The sequence below is a fragment of the Pseudorasbora parva genome, chromosome 7, assembly GCF_024679245.1.
Source record: "Pseudorasbora parva isolate DD20220531a chromosome 7, ASM2467924v1, whole genome shotgun sequence".
Taxonomy (NCBI): domain Eukaryota; kingdom Metazoa; phylum Chordata; class Actinopteri; order Cypriniformes; family Gobionidae; genus Pseudorasbora; species Pseudorasbora parva.
The window spans coordinates 19509576-19528745 of record NC_090178.1 but is presented as its reverse complement, the minus strand read 5'-3'; the positions used below and the strand labels follow the sequence as shown (position 1 = coordinate 19528745).

Sequence of the window (19170 nt, the reverse complement as noted above, 5' to 3'; positions counted from 1 at the left end):
AAATTAGTCGTTTTCAGAGCTTGGTTTCAATAAAAGCTGTTTTGAAACTAGCAAGGTAGTTGAGTTTTAAAACTTATAGGATGTTTTTATAGTACAATGACATCATATGTCAAAAGACCAAATTTGTTGCCTCAATTCATGACCCCTTTAATGCTGATGTGCATTTTGCACGCTACAGGAATGGTAAAGCAAGTAATACCAGTAATATTAGTGCACTTGCATACAAACTTCAGTAAGTCTCATTTTTAAAGGGCTTTCAGGTACGTACCGCACATTAAAAACCACCGCAGGTGAAAAACCCCACTCTATGGATCTCACACACACCGTATATCTGAGAGTACTTACAGTAAAAGTGCTGTAACGTCAATACAGGTCTTATTTTTATTCTTCTCTTTTCTTACAGAACTAGTGAACAGTCTTTGGTCAAAAATAAAAACCTTTCAAGGCTTATTATAGAACAACAATTCAAGACATCCTCCTTATTCAAAACAACAAACTTAAAATCAAAGCCCAATCTGATTGGCTGGAGAGTGAAGGTAACATCAGTGAAAATGACCCATGGCTTCAGCGGCTTTCACCCGCACGAGAGGATCTGGATCCTGCAGCAGCATCACCAGACCTGAAGAGAGAAAAAAAATATGAAGGAAAAACACTGATCTATATATATATATATATATATATATATATATGACTGGATTGCTCATCGAGTTCTAAAGTATCATCAGGCAGTGAAGCCAATGGAAGAGTTCGAGCGGCCATCTTACTATTCCCTAATGACAGAGGGCATCATAGACATACAGCCAAAACACTGACCTAAAAATCACATCATTTGCAGTCTATCAGTCTCACAGGACTAGTTTTGCAATATATGTAAGTAAATTAATAGTTACTTTAGATTAGTTTTCTGTAATGTTAGTTATCTGTATGGTCCTTTCGGAGAGGATGCATTGTATATTGAAATGGGTGTGTCTACTGCACACTGCCGACACAGGTAACATAACTGAACTAACACAAACATATATTTCTTTATGCATGTAATTATGGAGGAAATATAAACGTTAACATATATCTGTGTTTAGCTGCAGAAATTGATTTGAATAGCTTGTACAATAAATATTAACACAAGCCTTTTTATTGTATTGTATTACAATTCAAAGTCGTGACGTATGTATTTTATTTCCTGATTGAGCAACATCTATTTAAGACTCTTAAAGACAAATTTATGGCACTTACAGTTTCCATATGAGTAAAGTGCTATGTATGCCATGTTGTTCAATTAAGTTAATCGTTGTTTAAACCATTTACATGAACATGTGAGCTTACTAGGGAATAACAATATGGCGGTGCGGCGGCTTCACTTTTTATGATGTTATAAGCAATCCAGTTCTCTACATAGATCAGTGGGTAAAAATATTTAGTTTGTCCATTAATCAAAGAAAAAAGTCAGATGATAACCAACCAAGAGCATGGCACATTTACTCCATTTAAGAGTTACAACAGCAATACATTCTACATTCCACTTGACCAGACAAAACTGTTATTAAAATAGAAGCCAAAATAATAGATTCCTTAGGTGCCAAGAAACAGCAAATGTAGCACAATAACAAGGATGTGCTGTCCTTCCTTAAATATATCTCTTGACTGCAGTTATTATTATAGAACTGTTGTACCTACCCTTCGTCACTGACCCCATATTCATATGGGAGAAATGCTCATCAGGAAGGTTTCCAAGCAAAAACCCTAAAAAAGAAATTCACAAAACATGCTTATAAAACCCCCACAAAAAAACAGCTATTCAATGAAGTGTGAATATGTGCAACACTAAACACTGGACTAATAAAAAAAAAATTACCAATAAACATGGCAGCACTGGCTCTGATCTCAGCCCAGTTACTCTTGAAGAACTGAATGACTGTGATGTGGTAGAAGTTCAGCATGCCTGGGAAATCCTGGATCTTTGCAAACAAACATTATGATTTAAAAAAAAAAAACTTTCTTTTAAATAAGATTATTAATAACCATCAGTAAAAAATGTTCACACCACTGACAATAACTAATGATAAAGACAGTTTTAAAAATCTTTCTAAATTAAAAAAATCTATATATCAGCGCCCACACCTCACCTATAACATTAACGGCACAAAGGAACTATCATTGGGATCAGTTTCACAAAGGTTTTTTTCCGAATGATGATTGATGAAAACATTGACAGCCGCTTAGAATCCCTCCTGCTTTCAAAGGGCCCAAGCATTTAAAGCAGCGGACAACCAAAATACAGCGCATTAAAAAAAAAAACAGAACGATACTGTGTGTTGGTGTGGAGCATAGACTGTAAAAAAAAATATGGACGTAGTTTTACGTGACGTCACCCATAGGATTTTGAAGTTCCTATGGGGATATCCTGAAGTAGGATTTCATCAGTTTTGAAGCGTAAAGTACAGACGAGCTGGCCATTGCCATCTTGGCAGCGCGTCATGAACGGATAATAAAAAATGGGCAAGGCAGTGGGACATGGGCAGATAAATGGCTATCCACCTGTCACACAAAGTGACCACGCCCTTAATTATGCAGAACTTTAAAGCTTTATATAATGTAAACGATTGAGTTATTAAATAAATTCACCCCCCTCACAGTGTCATGAAGGGCAAAATTAGCTGTATAGACCAAAACCACAATTTGTTAGCCTGACAAGCCAGACCCACATCAAGATGTTTGGTCTGGAACCTCAGCATTGACAGGGCTCAATCCGAGGGGCGGGATAAACGGTTGTCTTTCAAACTCCCTCTGCACGCGATAGGATAGCGCTACAACCAACCAGAGTGCCAGTGAACCAGTGAAGCAGAGCTTGTTGACAGATTAAACATTCACTGTATCCGGTCAGCAAAACTCAGAACACATCTTCCCTTTTTAAGAATGACTTCAGTGCGTTTCTTTGTTCTTTTCTCAGAGAAAAGCTTAACTCCAAGTCTTCCAGAGTCGCGGTCAAAGCTGATTTGAAAGACCGCCGTTCGCCAGTTTCTGTGTTTACTAGAAGCACGCAAACGCAACTCGGCTGTCGTCATTATGGCCCCGCCCACCGACTCTATACACGATGTGATTGGCCCGGCAAGAGTTAGGCGAATACAGCTCAGAAGGGTATTGAGAGTTGCTAGACGACACTCGTGGGCAGATTAGATTTGCTGCCGCTAGGGTGCATCTAGATTTCCAGGCTAACAATTTGTACCAGGCAGTGAACATGTTTTTTCCTGCTTAGGCATTTTAACATGGAGCTCAATGAGACTGCTCCCTTCTGGAGCCTCTCCCTAGCCGCCAGTCGATGAATTGCAGTTTAAGTTACTTCCGTATTGGCTTCCACATAAAAGGGGGAGTTTGCCGCTTGGTTTATACATTTTTATCGTTATGATTATTGCGCTTGGTGTGAATGAGACTTTAGTCCCTATTTTATGATGTAAAACTGCTGGCAACATTAAAAACAATGAGTACATCAAATAAGAAAAAAAGTGCAAATGTGGCATCACAGTGATTATAATTACAGTAATCTTTATAAAAGGGAATCTGTTAAGTCATCTGCATGCAAAGAGAGATGAACAGGATGTTCTGCGCAGTTATTCTATACATGTACTTATAATAAAGCTTTGATTCTTGCCGTACTAGGTATTTGGTGAGGTCATTAATGAACTCTCCATGGTGCAGACCCTTCTCCTCAAGAAGATGATTCTGGAACATGGCAGAGATCTGTTCTGAACCTAAGACTGGAGCGCACACACGCATGGCATACTTACATGCCTAGGGGAACAAAGACACACACAAGCAATATTCTCTCAGTATTATTATTCTTGAAAGACTTCAGGTTTTTGCATAATCCTTTTAACTAACTTTCAATATTTATACCTATTATAACAAAAGTAATCTTTGTAGGAGTGTGTGCAGGTTAAACACCGACCTTGACAACATGAGGATTGGGATCACTGAGGTGCAACAGCAAGCTGACCAGAACATTGTGGATCTGGTCTTTAAAGACGGGCTCACCTGAGCCAAACTTTGACAGATTTCCCAGGAGCATGATAGACGCACATCGGATCTCATCATTCTCCTGACGGAACATGACAAAAGATCTTTTAAGTAAAGCCTTACAACAAAATCCACTACCAAAACACTACTCTAATAGCCTGTATTTAGCAAGCAAATCCATTATTTTAACTAACAGGGTACAAACAAGGCCTAAAACATTTTACTTTTCTCAAGATGTTACAAATATTATTATTTTCTTCATAAAATTGTCAGTGAAAGTAGGTGTTAACCCTTTAGAAAGTGTTGTCAACTTCAGGAAGCCAAACAAAATGTATTTTCTTTTTATTTTATTGTTTGAAACTTTTGCAACCCTGTTACCAAAATGATGGATGTGTACATACGGTTTAAAGCTGAGATTTAAATAGACAAAATGTATACATTTGTGAAAACCTCATTTTTATGCAAAGGCTCAAACAATTTATTATTTATTCTTCCTGCAAAGTAAAACGTTTTGTGGTAGTTTTTAATGTGGGAACATAGGATTTGTACTTTTTATGTTTTTTAAAAATTAGAGACTCCAAAAAAAACTTTTAACACTTATCAAACTGATATTATTTTATAAATTAAAACAACACAATTTTTACAGCTTCATAATTGTGATTGAAATATGTTTTTTTCAACACTCACATTCTCCAGAAAGGGTTTTATCTTCATGAAGATGTAAACTACAAGCAAGTGGACGTTCTTCTGGTCAAGGTAAAGCAATATCTTGGACATTCCTGACATGGCCTCAAGTGTGATGAGTTTCCCTGGATCATCTTTCTCTTCCATACCTGAACTCATGGCTGCTAAAAGCTCCTTTGCGTACTTATTCACCTGAATAAGAAAAACAGCGACATTTAGCAACATATAATTACACACTTAAAGCTGCACTATGTAACTTTTCCATCCGCTAGAGGCTTTATATAAAGGCTTTATATATTTATATAAAGCCGCTCTTCAAAACAAAGGCGTAGTTTGATGACGACAAGTTTGATCTCAGAATCTCGGGACGTGGTTTTCACACCACAGCCAGTGGAAAAGAACTCGAGGAGAAATCATGTTCAGGAATGAGATTAATAACGTTATTGTAGTGTGAAGCAGAGCAGGACCAAGTGTTGAGGAGCTGAACATGGCCGCTGGAGCGATTCTTACGCAAACACACGCCTCGCGAGCAGCGGGACTTGTGGCTGGCGCCATTTTCTCTTTTCCAGTCTTTAGTATGAGGAAACACAGCTCTGTTTATCATATTAGATACATTTAAGTGCGTTTAAAATGATATTATGACGTTACTCATGTGCATTTGCTTGACGGCTGCTGTGACACTTGTTCACACTGCTAAGAGTAAAGCATTTCTTCCAAATAAAACTGGAAACTGAGGGTAAAGCAGATATGACGCAATTGGCAGGCGACTCCCTCACACGTCCCGGTTCCTTGGTTGCAATTTTCAATAGCAATTTTCTCAAAATGTACAAATAATTGGAAACATTTGGGATATGTTCTCAACTGAATAAAATATATAACACAGGCCTGGTGTTTTTTTGATACATTTTACTGCAAAAATCCTACATAGTGCACCTTTAACTGATTGATTTTGTTACCAAGCTTTTGGCAAAACTTCATTTGACTACAGAGAGAAGGAAAAACAGCAGAACAATGGAGGAGGTGGGGAACATGGAGAACTTTCTGGCAGCGGTTGTTAGGTAAAATTTAAGGATACAGAGAATTTTCTGCATGCTTCCTTACTGATTGTTGCATGAGCTGTAGTTGCCATGTGTCTCACACTGTTGCCAAGAAACATTGCCTAACAAATCAATTTGACTTTTCATCCAATTAGTGTTTTCAGATGTCAAGCAGAGTGCCTGTACCTTCTCAGGTGAGCCCACAGCAATGTTCCCCAGGCCTCGGACTGCCAGCATACGGACAGTACCGCAGGTGTCAGTAATTCTTTCCATCATGTTGTTCATCAACATATCCAAAATCATCAGTTCAGTCACTACGTGGTGGTTCAGCAGCTAGAAAGAATAAACAAATAAATCTTGACATCTAATTTACAAAAGCTATTAGAACATATTGAAGTGGGGAGTGAAAAGGTTCCAGTTTTAAAAAAAGCACAATAAGATGTCTGTTGCACGGTTCATTTGAATCTAACAACATCTCTGAAAATATCATTACAAATTTTAGATTTTTTTTTTTATTAAAAAAAAAAAAAATTGTTTGTGTACTGTGCTTAATTAACTGAGACTTCTTACAGCTCTTACAGGTTGTTGGCCTTGTTTGTTTCGTTGCTTCTATTGCGCTCCCCTTTTTTGTAAGTCGCTTTGGATAAAAGCGTCTGCTAAATGATTAAATGTAAATGTAACATGCACTCTGTATTTTTGTTTATGCAGCACTGGTCGAATTCTGGTCGTATTGGACTTATAAAGGGCAAATACAAGAACAAGCCAAGTTTTTGTTTATCACCTGTAAAATGAATACTAATAAATACTAATATTGAAAAGTCATGCTACTTAATATAATTGTGGAAACTGTTACATTTTTAAGGATACATTGATGAATAGAAAGTTTAAAATAAAAGCATTTTATTTAATTTGCGGAACATAAGTATTAAATACAAAAAACATACTGACCCCAAACTTTCAAACAGTAGTGTAAACCAAAAAAAAAAAAGAGTGCGCAATAAATGGTTTTATACAATATTTAGTCTTTAGCTATTCATTGTTACTAAACTTTGAATTAATTATTTAAAAATCACATAAAAGCAAATGTTCTCACCTCAGAGAAGAACGCTGTGACTGTGATCCTCTGGCACTCATAAATATTACAGAGAGAAGGACACAGACTCTCCACAATGGCAGGGAGTCTTGGACCAGCATGCTTTGCCATTGCTCTGTTAGAAAAGAATAGCTTTTTTTAAATGTAGTTGTGTAGAAGTTTGCACTTAAAAGGGTACTTCAGCGCTGGGAAGATGAATCTGTATTTAAACTGGAGCATTAATGTAGTAGTAATGTGAAAATATTTTTGAATTGGTGCCTTCTAGACTGAGAAAAGACAGAAAATGTATTTTTGTCTCATGGGGATGAAAGACTACAATTCCCAGAATGCTTCGCTGCCCTGTGAGGCCATTCCCAAAGCCACCGCAACTGAATCACTGTGACTGAATTGGAAAATAACATAGGGAAAATACACTACAATTAAATACTGAACATGTCTGTTCAATATAATGAGTAAGTCACTGCGCGAGGGTCACAGCACTAACGCTGCAGGAGTCAGATTACATTTACCGTCATTAATAAGCTGATGAGCGCTCGTGATGAGAGCTGAGGTAATCGCAACCACACTCGCGAGTTGTGGCATACATTCACAGCGTGTTTCAGTTCATGCTTTTGGAAGCGTAACTTTCATAGAAATTAATTTGAGAAGTTAAAACGCTTACATTGCTCAGCATTGCCTGCAGGCTGCGAGCTGAGTGCTGTGAGTGCGATCTCCCACCCCCCATGCGCGGGTTGAAAACATGCGGAAATAGCTCCCTCTGCTGGCTGTAGTCTTTAGCCTTTGGCCAAAAATTCATCCGATGACGCAAATATCGTCAATTTGTGTGACGAATGACAATAAATGCATAAATTGATAAATCTCTTGTCTCAGGGGGAAATGGGGGGGGGCACAATCATTTGAAAATACTCTAGGGTTTCTACTGATGCATAGCCATATGCTAATCGCTGAAGTAACACAATGACAATTTCCACAAACACATTGCATGAGACCATGTGCTTGCTTGAAATCGACGTGTAGCACTCAAAATGTCGTCATTGAACACATTGTGTTTTCAAGAGCAATTCTTCTGTTACACACATCTCCTTTAACATTAGAACAAAGCAGAAAAGTCTGCAAACAACAAACAGTCCAAAAGGACTGAGGTATGACGGACGACAGGTGTGTACCTGGAGAGCAGACTGACTCCTGTTGTGTGCTGCTGCAGGTCCTTCATCTTGTCCCAAGCTCCCTCCTGATCTAATGGTTTCACGACATTGTCCAGCTGAGCTCGAGCCAGCAGGATCCGCAGGGCCTCCACTGCCACCCTGAACACACAGCAAAGAGAAACACAGATGTCTTATTAACTCTATATCAAATCCTGAGCTGTTTCCATGTCTTCATGACCATTACTTTCAAATTCAAACCTCCTAAAGGATTGATTTGAAACCCTTTTTTAGACAGCATGACAGCATGTTGCTAAGCTAAACAAATAAACGCATCTATTTGATGAAACTCTGGAGCATTTTTAACTACATGGTGCTATTTTATTGTTCAAATTGGCCAAAAGCAACATTCTGCTTTCAAATATTTCCATTTTCCTAACCTCTGCACTTGTAGCAGCTCTTGGTCTCTTTTTTTTCTTTTGTTCTTCTCTTTTTCAATAATTCCACGGAATGGAGTCAATTATTCTGCTTATACAATGGTTACCACACCTCAAAACATTGCTCAGATGGTGTATTTCAAGACTTTTCGTCAGGTTTTTGTACTTAATATGCTCTTGTGTGCAGGACTAATTTCTTACGCATAATCCAAAGCCTCCATTGCGAATTCCAAAATGTAATTTTAGAGCTAGTAATGGAGGCTTCAGTCATCGATAACAGACTAATGCAATTATTACAGAGAAAGAGAGAGAGATATAATATGAATGACCTGAATCTGTGTCTCTCAACAGTGTTCGGCAGTAGTGTCTAATAGCGAAACCGTAATAAAGTTTATCTGCCCCAAGAGCAGAGTCGTTATTACATCACTAGTGAGAAATGTCATGTAGCTTTTAAGTTGTTTAACTAGTTTACTGATAAAATCATCAGAGCAGCGCTGAAAACACGCTGAGTGTGTCCCTGTACTGTAGGGAGAAAGAGAATGTGCTTGCTGTACATAATAAAACATAATTCTCTGGCAAAAAACATGGAAATAATTTGTTATTTTTATTCTTATGTTTTAACTATATTTATTTGTTTGGTCTGAGTCATTGTTGTGGGGTTTGGTTCTTTTGTTGTTGTAGGCTGCAAGGACCTTTGAAATTACTGAAATCATTTGGCGAAGTCGGATCATTTGGCGAAATCATCAGGCGGTTAAGACCTGTCTGGAACTACTTTAGCCATGGGTTTCCTTGAAAATAACTGAACACGTTAGAACGTTCGCCAACAAATCGGATTCAAGCATTCAACAATTTAACATATATCAGTATTCCCCAGTTTCTGTTAATACACCAAAAGAAAACAAGTAGCTTTCTCACAGCTTTCTCAGTAACACAGTGTTACTCCGAATAAGCAAAATAGCACAAAACTCCATATTTATGCCACTCACCCGCACACATCAAAATTAGCCACATTGTTTTTGTTGGTTGCTTTGCGGTCTGAAATGATGCTGTTGCTGTTGAGATCTTTAGGTAGCTGAACTCCTACGCTAGAACCCAAACGTAACAGCAGAGCACCGAAGAGCTTTGGAAACAGATACGCCACGGCGTCAGCTGACTGACCATTCAGCATCATCTCACGCAGGGCACATGTCATCTAGAAAACAGTCCATAAAAATCAATAACTGCTAATGTCAATCAGGACACTGCACCGACAAACAGACTTCCGTTTAAAAGTATGGAGGAGTATGATTTTTTTTTTTTCATTGAGCAAGGATGCATTAAATCGATCAAAACTGAAAATAAAGAAATTGATATACGATAACAAAATATTATTATTATAAATAAAACCAAAGAAAAGTTATTCCACAAAAATATTAAGCAGTACAATTGTCTTACCATTGATAATAATTAGAAATGTTTGTTAAACACCAAATAATTACATTTTAAAATATATAAAAATAGAAAACAGTTATGTTAAATTGTAATGCTTTAATGTATATTTGATCAAATAAATAGTCTTGGTGAGCAAAAAAGATGCTCAAAAACAAAGAATTTAACAGACACCCAACTTTTGAATGGTAGTGAAAGCTATTTAATAAATAAAAATAATAAAAGACGTTTAACAGTTTAACACCATTTCCTAAGTAATGCAACAGTAAAGAATCAAGCTGTCAATAGAAGTGCGTGTGAGGACATTTTGCCAAACACTTGACATGTTATGATAAGAAGTATGAAGCTCAGGTAAAATCCCAACACTCTTCTTCACTAGGATTAACTTTGATTTGTTGTGATTTTGTTGCTTCACGCAGCATTTCTCTTTCAGTAAAGATGGAAATATTACTTAACGCTGCATAATTGACAAAGTGTCTAGTTATGATGAGGTGTTAGGTGTTTTTTTAATTCAACTTATCAAATCATGCATATATTAAAACTTACAGCCAATGGGTGGCTTGTGGCGACTTTGGTCAAACCGGGTCTCAACATGGACTCCTTCTTATCTACATAGGGAACCATAACATTGAGCTTCTCGATAATAATCTCCATGATTTGCAGGGCTAGAGTGCTGTCTGCTCCTAAAGCCATCCACATCTCACAACTCCAGCTAAAGAAAACACACAAGCACATCATTATTATGCTTGAGCATCATGGAGCACATGGCAGACAATGAATGCCATGCACATAAACAACACACACAATAATCACCTGTCGTATGGTAGTGGGTAGGCGACGAGCGTGTTGACCACTGTCTGCAGGTGCTGTGTAGCGAGGATAAGGACGGACTGACCGACGGCCACCTTCACCTGCTCGTCACCAATCACTTGCAGGCGGTTGTGCAACACCTCCAACATTTCTGGCACCTGACAATGAGTCAAGACACAAAAAGTGAAAAATGACAGATAGAAAATAATTACAATTTCATTGAACATGAAACCAGTGGTGCAGTCAGCAAGCAGAATTTTACGAGTGTTATAGAAACTAGTTTTATATGTTACAAGTTACAAATGATTGCAAGCAGCTAAACTACAGACTGAAATGTAAGTTTTTATTCACTAAAAATAAACGAGTGTCATGACAGCCATGGTCATGATAGAAATGTTATCAAATTTGAGTTTTTTTAAATAATTAGTTGATTTGGTTTCTAATCAACTAATAATTTCAATAATGACATACATTGCAGAGGTTTGGGGACAATACTTAAAAAAAAAGTTTGCATGAATTTCAAATTCAATTAATCAAAAGTGACAGTAAAGACATTTTACATTGTTACAAACAAATGCTGTTTTTTTACTCTTATTTATCAAAAGAACCCTGAAAAATGTATCATGGTTTCCACAAAAATATTTCCACTGATTATGATAAGAAATGTTTCTTGAGCACTATATTAGAATAATTTCTGAAGGATCATGTGACACTGAAGACTGGAGTAATGATGCTTAAAAATTCAGCTTTGCCATCAAAGGAAATTACACATTTTAAAACATTAAATTAGAGAAAACAATTATACAATTATTTTAAATAGTAATACAATTTCACAATATTACTGTTTTTACTGTATTTTTGATCAAACAAATGCAAATGCAATAAGAAACTTTTTTCAATAACTGGCTCTGAACGTTTAAACAGTAGCGTATCATATAAGAACATTTGCCAACACTAAAGAGAATGTTTGATTTCCCAGAATCTGATGAAAGTGTAAATGTACCAGATCCTGCAGGCCAGCACCTCTGTTTTTCAGCAAGGTGTTGAGGATCACGCTGGATGCTCTGGAACAGTTGGACTGAGAGTCAACCAAACCATCAAACAGCATAAACAATAAGGTGCTCAACTGCTCCTGAGGCAAACGCTTACTGATGATCTAAAACACGAGAAAAGGGGGTGAGAAAGACGGTTTCAGTTACAGAAAGAAATGGTGGATTTTTAAAAATCTCTGGAAGCATCAGTGCTTTGGGAGAACATTACATTGAGGCAATTTACCTTAGTCAGCTCAGAGCAGGTTTTGTACAAGACTGAATGGTCAGGATTGCTTAGCTTCTCACGAATATCTAAAAGACAGTCTACTGAATCATCCTTGTAGTCCAGTGAAAAGCCTGCCAAACAGAGAAAAATGGAAGAGGCACGATACATTACTGTAAGTAATTCCAGAAAAAGATAACAGTGTAAACAAGTTCAAAATGACACTGTCAATCTGAAGCCAACCCTGGTTCAGACAAAACTGAGTTGTACTATGAAAAATCAGACAGTACCTTCATAGCGCAGCTGAATGTACATTTGACTATAGACGCAGTCTATGGCTGCCCGCCGCACCTCAGGGTTTGGGTCTGTGCACCGTGGGGCCAGACGCCCCACAAGAACTCCCAGATTATGGAATGTCACTATATTCTGGAGGGAGAGGGAGAGGGAGAGGGAGAGGGAGAGGGAGAGGGAGAGATTAGCACTGAGCATGAGGTCTAATAAGATTCTACCTACAGTATATTTAAAACATTTTTCTTAAATCTACAGCACATATTTCCTTAATCAGTGCCTTGAGGAAACCAAAATAAATGATCATGCAGAATAAAACTAATAGGTGCTTGAAATGATTAAAGATGTGAGTAATTTGTCTTAAACATAACAATAACCAGAATACTTTTTTCATGTAACATGAAAAATAACTGTTTACCTACTAAATTTGCATCATAATTTCCATGAAACTTTATTTATTTAATTTATAAAATAAAATGAACATCCTGTCCAATGTTGGTGTCAAAAGTATTGAAAAAGTTGCTTTAGTATGTTTGATCATGATGGGAATTTTAGAGAAGATCATTTAAAATGAAATGATTACTCCATGATTTACTCACCCTCAAGCCATCCTAGGGGTAAATGACTGTCTTCTTTCTGATGGGCACAATCAGAGTTATATTAATAAATATCCTGATGTTTGAGTTCGAAGCTCAAAAAAAATCATAAACATACTCCACACGGCTCCGGGAGGGTTAATAAAGGCTTTCTGAAGCGAAGCGTTTGTGTAAGAAAAATATCTATATTTATTTAACATGTAATGAACATACTCCACACGAAACAGCAAATATCTAGCTTCCGTCAGTTAACACCCCTTGCAGTTTTAAATATCCTACATCGTCCTACACCTACATCATCAGATATGCTTTTTCCATAAGTTGAATAATGAAGGCAGTCTGGCGGAAGCTAGATATTTGCAGTGTGGTGTATGTTTATGGATTTTTTTTTTGAGCTTCAAACTCGTGAGCCCTGTTCACTGCCATTATAAAGCATGGAAGTGTCAGGATATTTATTAATATAACTGACTGAGTTCATCAGAAAGAAGAATATCATACACCTAGGATGTCTTGAGGGTGAGTAAATCGTCAAGTAATATTCATTTTTAAAATAACTAATCCTTTAAAGTTAAAATAAAAAAAATCTAATGAGTTACACAATATTGTAACATCAATTTTAAAGGAAACATTTCCCAACACTAGCAATTCAAAGAGTCTAAGACCCTATCAGTAATTACTGCATTACAGATTTTATAGATGTGCAAGTAATATTTGCGCGCACACACACACACACACACACACACACACACACACACACACACACACACACACACACAATGTCCTTTACCTTCACATTGAGATGGTCCAGATAAAACTTAAGTAACTCTGCCGTAGTCTTTACTGCTCTTTCCCGCTCATGGTCTTGTCCTGAGCTCAGCCAGCCCTCAATATGCTGGGAAAATGTATGGGGTTCAGATAAAGAGACTACAAAATGGCAAGCAACTTTTATAGTTTCTACTTTACCTTGAAAACAGACTGCAGACCGTCAGGAGTCAAATCTCTGGCTAACACATTCTTCAGCAATTCAAGAAGAGCGTTAAAAGTATCCGAATATAAGGCCTGAGGGGGAAAAGCAGTGTTGTGAAAAACAAACTTTTTGTTTAAAGCATGCAGGAGACAAAAGAGTCACTCTCCCAGCGATGTGAAGGCACTGCACATGCATATTTCATTCTGACCTCTCTTTGCTGGGGATCCAGGGCTTCTTCATCTTTAGCTTTGTCCAGAGTGTCCACAGTAGGAAGCCCATAAACACCATTCAAACATGTTTTTAACAAGTCAAAGTTTTCATTTTCTGATAAAGGGGGATCCAAGATTCTGAAGGCTTGAGTCAAGTTCTTAATAGATTGTGGTTTCATTAAGCATAATAATGATTAAAGATGTTTAGCATATATTTAGAAAGACAAACCTTTTAAAAATAGCGCAGATAAAAACTAGAAGGATTTAAAATGGTAGGATACATGAGGTTGGCACATGTGGTCATAACAAGATAGCGAACAGGGGACCGCATGACATCTGCTGGTTCAGCTTTGATGAAATCCTGCAAGAAAATAAAAGACATAAATACCAAATAAGTCTGCATATCATTCTGAAACTGATTTGAGATTTACAAAATAACATTTAATTTCATGTTATATTAATCTCCTAAATTTTGCCCAATGGAAATGTAATTTATTGTATACTGCAAGCACATTGAAAACATATGCGGTATATTGATAACTAAAATTATAAATCAAACCTCTCACCATCATAACACCCATCAGCTCTTGTTTGCGGGAGAACAGGAAGCCCTGTTTACGGACACTGTTGCTAATGGCCTTGGCAATGAGTCCAACACTATGAATAAGACTGAGCTTCATAGTCAGGTCCTATGAAGTGCACATGTACATACACACACAAACACACACACAGAAAAAGATGAAAACCCACTCAAACTGTGATTTATGGAACAGAGCATATGTTAATCAAACAGCACAGGTAAATCAAGACCGGGAATTAGAAAAGTAGTTCCTGGTCACAGTCACACTCAACATGCTCAATATAAAGGAATATACATGTTTTATTTGTAACATTTACTTACTTGTACTCTAAACATAGTGCAATAAGAGATAAAAATCACAATGTGCAACAATATGATTGTGATTTGATAGAAAAAGAGTTGAACTGATGAATCAAGCCACCTAAAATCCAGAAAAGCCAGAAAAGATTGAGATACTGTGATGCTTTAGTAAGACAAAGGTTATCAGGTTAGTAAGCATTTTTTGACCTTCTCAAAAATTATATTTTACTTTAAGTGTAGTGTAAAGCGAGCTTAAAATGTCATTTTTATTCTATCTATAATTTATCAAAAGACCTTTTTAAAAGACTAAATATGAATAACTTTTTATGTAAACGCTGGGCCATAGCTGGGGTATACAGGGCCCCCCTTGAAATCACGTTCCGGGGCGGGTGTGGGGGTGTGCGGTTGAAATCGTGGCCCCCAGGCATCACCTTTCATCCCAAAAGCGACAGCCCTGCGTAAACTTTATTTCAAATGTAGTCTCATAAAGATATAGCTTTTTTAAGAAGGTCAAAGGGTTATACTGTAAAGGTTTTGATTGCAGCATCAAGGCTGAAGAGAAAGCGAGTTAAAGTTTAAAGGTCAGAGGTGAGAGAAGGTCCTCATGATAGCTTCCTTTCACGGTACCTTGGTCTCTACTTTAATTCCCAGAACCTGTACAACAATAAAAGTAATGATCCAATGTAATTCACAAACATGAACGATAATCAAACATTTTATTTCATCAGAGTTTTATGATTGGACACACAATAGACTATAAGAATGATGAATTATGTGACACTTCAGATACTGTGTGTATGTTGACATATAAATTGAAATGCCTTTAGTCATTTGTATCATATATAACATATCAGTTTAGTGAATTCAGAGAATTAACAAAGCAAAATTCTCCAAAAAATCCCCATAAAGACCCAGATGAACTCAAATTTGATATTCAAATTGGACTGCAGTGCAGAATGTTAAAACAAATTGAGTTACAAGGTTCCAATAACAGTGACATTATTTTAAATCGCACAATTATATTATGAATATGGATGAGATATGATTCAAAAAGAAATTAATGATCCTTGTCATTAAAAATCGTTTAGCTCAAACTGTCATAACTGCAGCATCAAAAGCAACCATGTGAATCTTGTCAACAATATACTAGGACATTCAGAGGACTTATTTAGCAAAACACCTCACAGCAGAAACACATTTTGAGGTTTTATGCCTCACTGCTGTAACAAACAATGAGAAATGATTAATGTATTAATTCTGATCAAATAAACGAGCTGTTCATCTAACATAACAGGCATATTAAAACTTAAATTTTTCCACAAACCTCCAACAAACAACCAATGCAAATGCAAGTTGAGTCATCAATATTTTTGGTCCATTTTCCCAGAAGTTAACTATGACTATAAAACTGACTAAAACCCAAACGCCACAAAACAGATAGCATTTTAGAGTTTAGAAATACCAGTTTAGAAATAAAATCGTCTACAAATACTCAGCAATACTACACTAAACTGCTGTTTCTTACACCACAGACAAACAATATTATGGTGCTACAGTTGAGCCCCATGTGTGTACCTTGGTGTTGAAGTTCTTGGAGATGTTTTGGAGAATGTCACTATCGATGCGAGTGAGGAGCTGATCTTCTGGAGCGTTCAACGCAACATAGCCGTAACACAAAATTAGAGTGCTTTTCATTTTCTCCACATCAACATCGTTTTTATCCTGAATAACAAGAAAAGTAACACAACAAGATATGTGTGTGTGTGTGGTTGAAAAACAGTTTCTGAATTGCTTTATAAAACTAATTGAATCATCCTTTTACTACTTAACCTTTGCACAATGGACCACTGTCCATTTAAATTTCACAATTATTATTTAAAAAACAAATAGTATAGTAAAACAACCATTTCAAGGTAAATGTAATTATTATGTTACAGTTCTTAATGCCTGATTTGGGAAACAAACAAAGATATTTTGAATTTGCATTATGTGAGAAGCACAATGAAACTCGCCCTACTTTGAGAAGACCAAATATCCCTGAGGCTTTCCTGAAGGCGTCAGACTTCCCAAACTCTTCTAGTTTTTCCAGAGTGCCATTGAGATGGCTGCTGGCACAAAGCCCGATCCCCATGGCAACACCCTGCAAACCAATTATTGCCTGTTACTACCATTATTCTTAATTAGCAGCTTTTAAATAACGGCAAAAACAGTAGACAATTACTCAGATATCTAAACCGTGGAACACTTGAATCAATTTTATACCAATCTACGATTAGAAATTAAAAGGAATGTGTTCTCAATAATAACTGACAGCACACAAATAGACAGTCGATAGCAGAAGAATGATCTCAATTTGATACAGGTATGAATCAAAATGGTTGGCTGGTCAACCACCAACAGACTACTGTATGGACTAACGTACGTTTTTTTAATCATCTGAAATATACTTCAATTTATGGAATTAATGTCAAACATGCAAAAACATTTGAAACTTGTTTAGGCTAAGCATTTATAATGAATGCCACTATAATTTATGTTTGTTTTATACTGTTCTGATCCCGTTTAAAAGAAAGGATTTGTTGTGAAGTAAGTGGCACTAAAATACATATTTAGAACGTTTACAATGCTTGTAAATGTTTCGTTTTATTTACCGGTAGTCAATTAATAACTAGCTTTGCACTTTCTTGCCTAATATTTGGATTAGCTTAAATATAGATTGTGACAGTGTGGTAAAAGGGATGAATTAATATACATAATTTCCCAGAGAGGGTTTTAGTGTGCTGTCTGAACATTTTGCTTGAGCAAGCAGTTTGACTGTCAGCACATACACTCTCTCTTAAAGGCTTTAACATACTCTGCAAGAACAGAGAAAAAAGTTCTCGCTCCCAGGGCTGCAAGAACCAAATGACGTCAGTTTGTTCTCGCAGCTTGTTCTCGACACATCATCTGAGCAGAACTTTTTTCTAGCGAGTGTCCGAGAACTATTGTGTGATTGGTCAGAAATTTGGTATGGAATGTACTGGCCAGAACAAACTTTTTTCTTGTTCTTGCCACCTCGAGAAAACAAACTAATGTCTTTGTTCTTGAAGAATATGTTCCAAGCTTTAATTCAGAAGTAAACTGATAAGTATACCGTTCTTTCAATTGGATCATTGTGACGAGCGCTGATCAGGATATCTTGCAGCTGTTTCTTGACCAACTCTTTATTATAACACTGCTGGAGAATCACACCAACACACTTATACAAAAAACTCTGAAAAAGAGAGAAAAAAGAAGAAAGCAGGAAAGAGTCAACTTTTGTTTGTTTGCAGATGGATAACTTGCATCCTAGGGAGTTGTAGTTCCGGACAAGCTGGTGCCTAGAAAGATCATGTGGCCTAAAACCAGGTTCTATCAAAAGGGTTCTTAATCAATCGAGATATGCTTTTATGCCCATGTGTGGAAAATGTCTATGTTTATTATTTCTTAGACAATCAGAATCATTCAACCTGAAGAGAGGAAGCAATTTAAGGTATAATGGTGGTGGGAAATTGTATGCACACAAAGCACGGCCTACAGACTCCCGGTGAGACCTGAAACTGGCTTCTGCTGAAACTGCAAACTATTCTTCAGTAAAAAAAAAAACTTTTTTATAAATTAATCACACTTCTGACTCCTGGCCTTTGCTCATAATTACTGGTCTTGTGGTCCTAAACTGTTATGCCAAAAATAGGCTATGCATCCAAACAAGCTGAGACCTGTTTTTGAATTGCTGTTTTATACTTATTCAAATACTATTTATATTTATTCAAATCTTTTACACAGAAAGCATTCACTGCATCAATACTAAGAAATTGTTCACTCATATATTCACCAAAGATCACTTAATAGGTAAACAGCTGCAATAATGCATTTTTGTTTGCTTAATTTTGCAAAAGAATTAGAAAAAAAAATTAAATAATGACAATAGAAATATCTATTAGACTTGGACTGTTCCTTTTCTGTGATAAAATAAATAAATAAAGCTTTATTGTTTTTATTATATAAAGAGGCGCATATGGATTTGTAAGCTGACCTTCTCCTCCAGAGAGTTGTTGTAGGTGGGCAGGTATCGTGTGGCTTCTACTGCAAGCTGACCGGTCCACTGGCTGTCATCAATGGCTGCCAGAGTTTTAGACAGGAGCTTCATCACAACCAGAAAGCAATGTCTGAATTAATCACCATCTACAACTTTGGCCATTAGGATGTTTGCATGTTCTCTTCTCGTTACTTTATTAATATAGATTTCTTGATCATTTGTTTTTTAAAATGTTATATCGCAAACTTTTCTTTTTTCAATAGCCATTTATGAATTC

General features: G+C 36.7%; 1 protein-coding gene across 3 annotated transcripts in view; it reads right to left on the bottom strand.

The window, feature by feature from the left end:
* Positions 1-367: 367 nt before the first annotated feature.
* The window catches only part of mroh1 (maestro heat-like repeat family member 1), a 36923-nt gene continuing 18120 nt past the window's right edge, over positions 368-19170 (bottom strand). For 2 of the 3 annotated variants that reach the window (XM_067448465.1, XM_067448467.1), the window contains exons 19-43: positions 18891-18998; positions 17970-18089; positions 16854-16976; positions 16412-16558; positions 15464-15490; positions 14523-14645; positions 14238-14317; positions 13956-14094; positions 13744-13839; positions 13568-13672; positions 12187-12322; positions 11918-12030; positions 11646-11798; positions 10646-10800; positions 10379-10544; positions 9391-9596; positions 7992-8129; positions 6826-6940; positions 5919-6065; positions 4699-4887; positions 3944-4093; positions 3652-3786; positions 1853-1955; positions 1675-1740; positions 368-619 (exon numbers count right to left, since the gene is read on the bottom strand). In XM_067448465.1, the coding sequence (XP_067304566.1) occupies positions 543-619; positions 1675-1740; positions 1853-1955; positions 3652-3786; positions 3944-4093; positions 4699-4887; positions 5919-6065; positions 6826-6940; positions 7992-8129; positions 9391-9596; positions 10379-10544; positions 10646-10800; positions 11646-11798; positions 11918-12030; positions 12187-12322; positions 13568-13672; positions 13744-13839; positions 13956-14094; positions 14238-14317; positions 14523-14645; positions 15464-15490; positions 16412-16558; positions 16854-16976; positions 17970-18089; positions 18891-18998 (3117 nt within the window). In that variant the 3' untranslated portion in view covers positions 368-542. The remainder of the gene's footprint in view (positions 620-1674; positions 1741-1852; positions 1956-3651; positions 3787-3943; positions 4094-4698; positions 4888-5918; positions 6066-6825; positions 6941-7991; positions 8130-9390; positions 9597-10378; positions 10545-10645; positions 10801-11645; positions 11799-11917; positions 12031-12186; positions 12323-13567; positions 13673-13743; positions 13840-13955; positions 14095-14237; positions 14318-14522; positions 14646-15463; positions 15491-16411; positions 16559-16853; positions 16977-17969; positions 18090-18890; positions 18999-19170) is intronic. The other variant, XM_067448468.1, reaches the window with a different exon arrangement.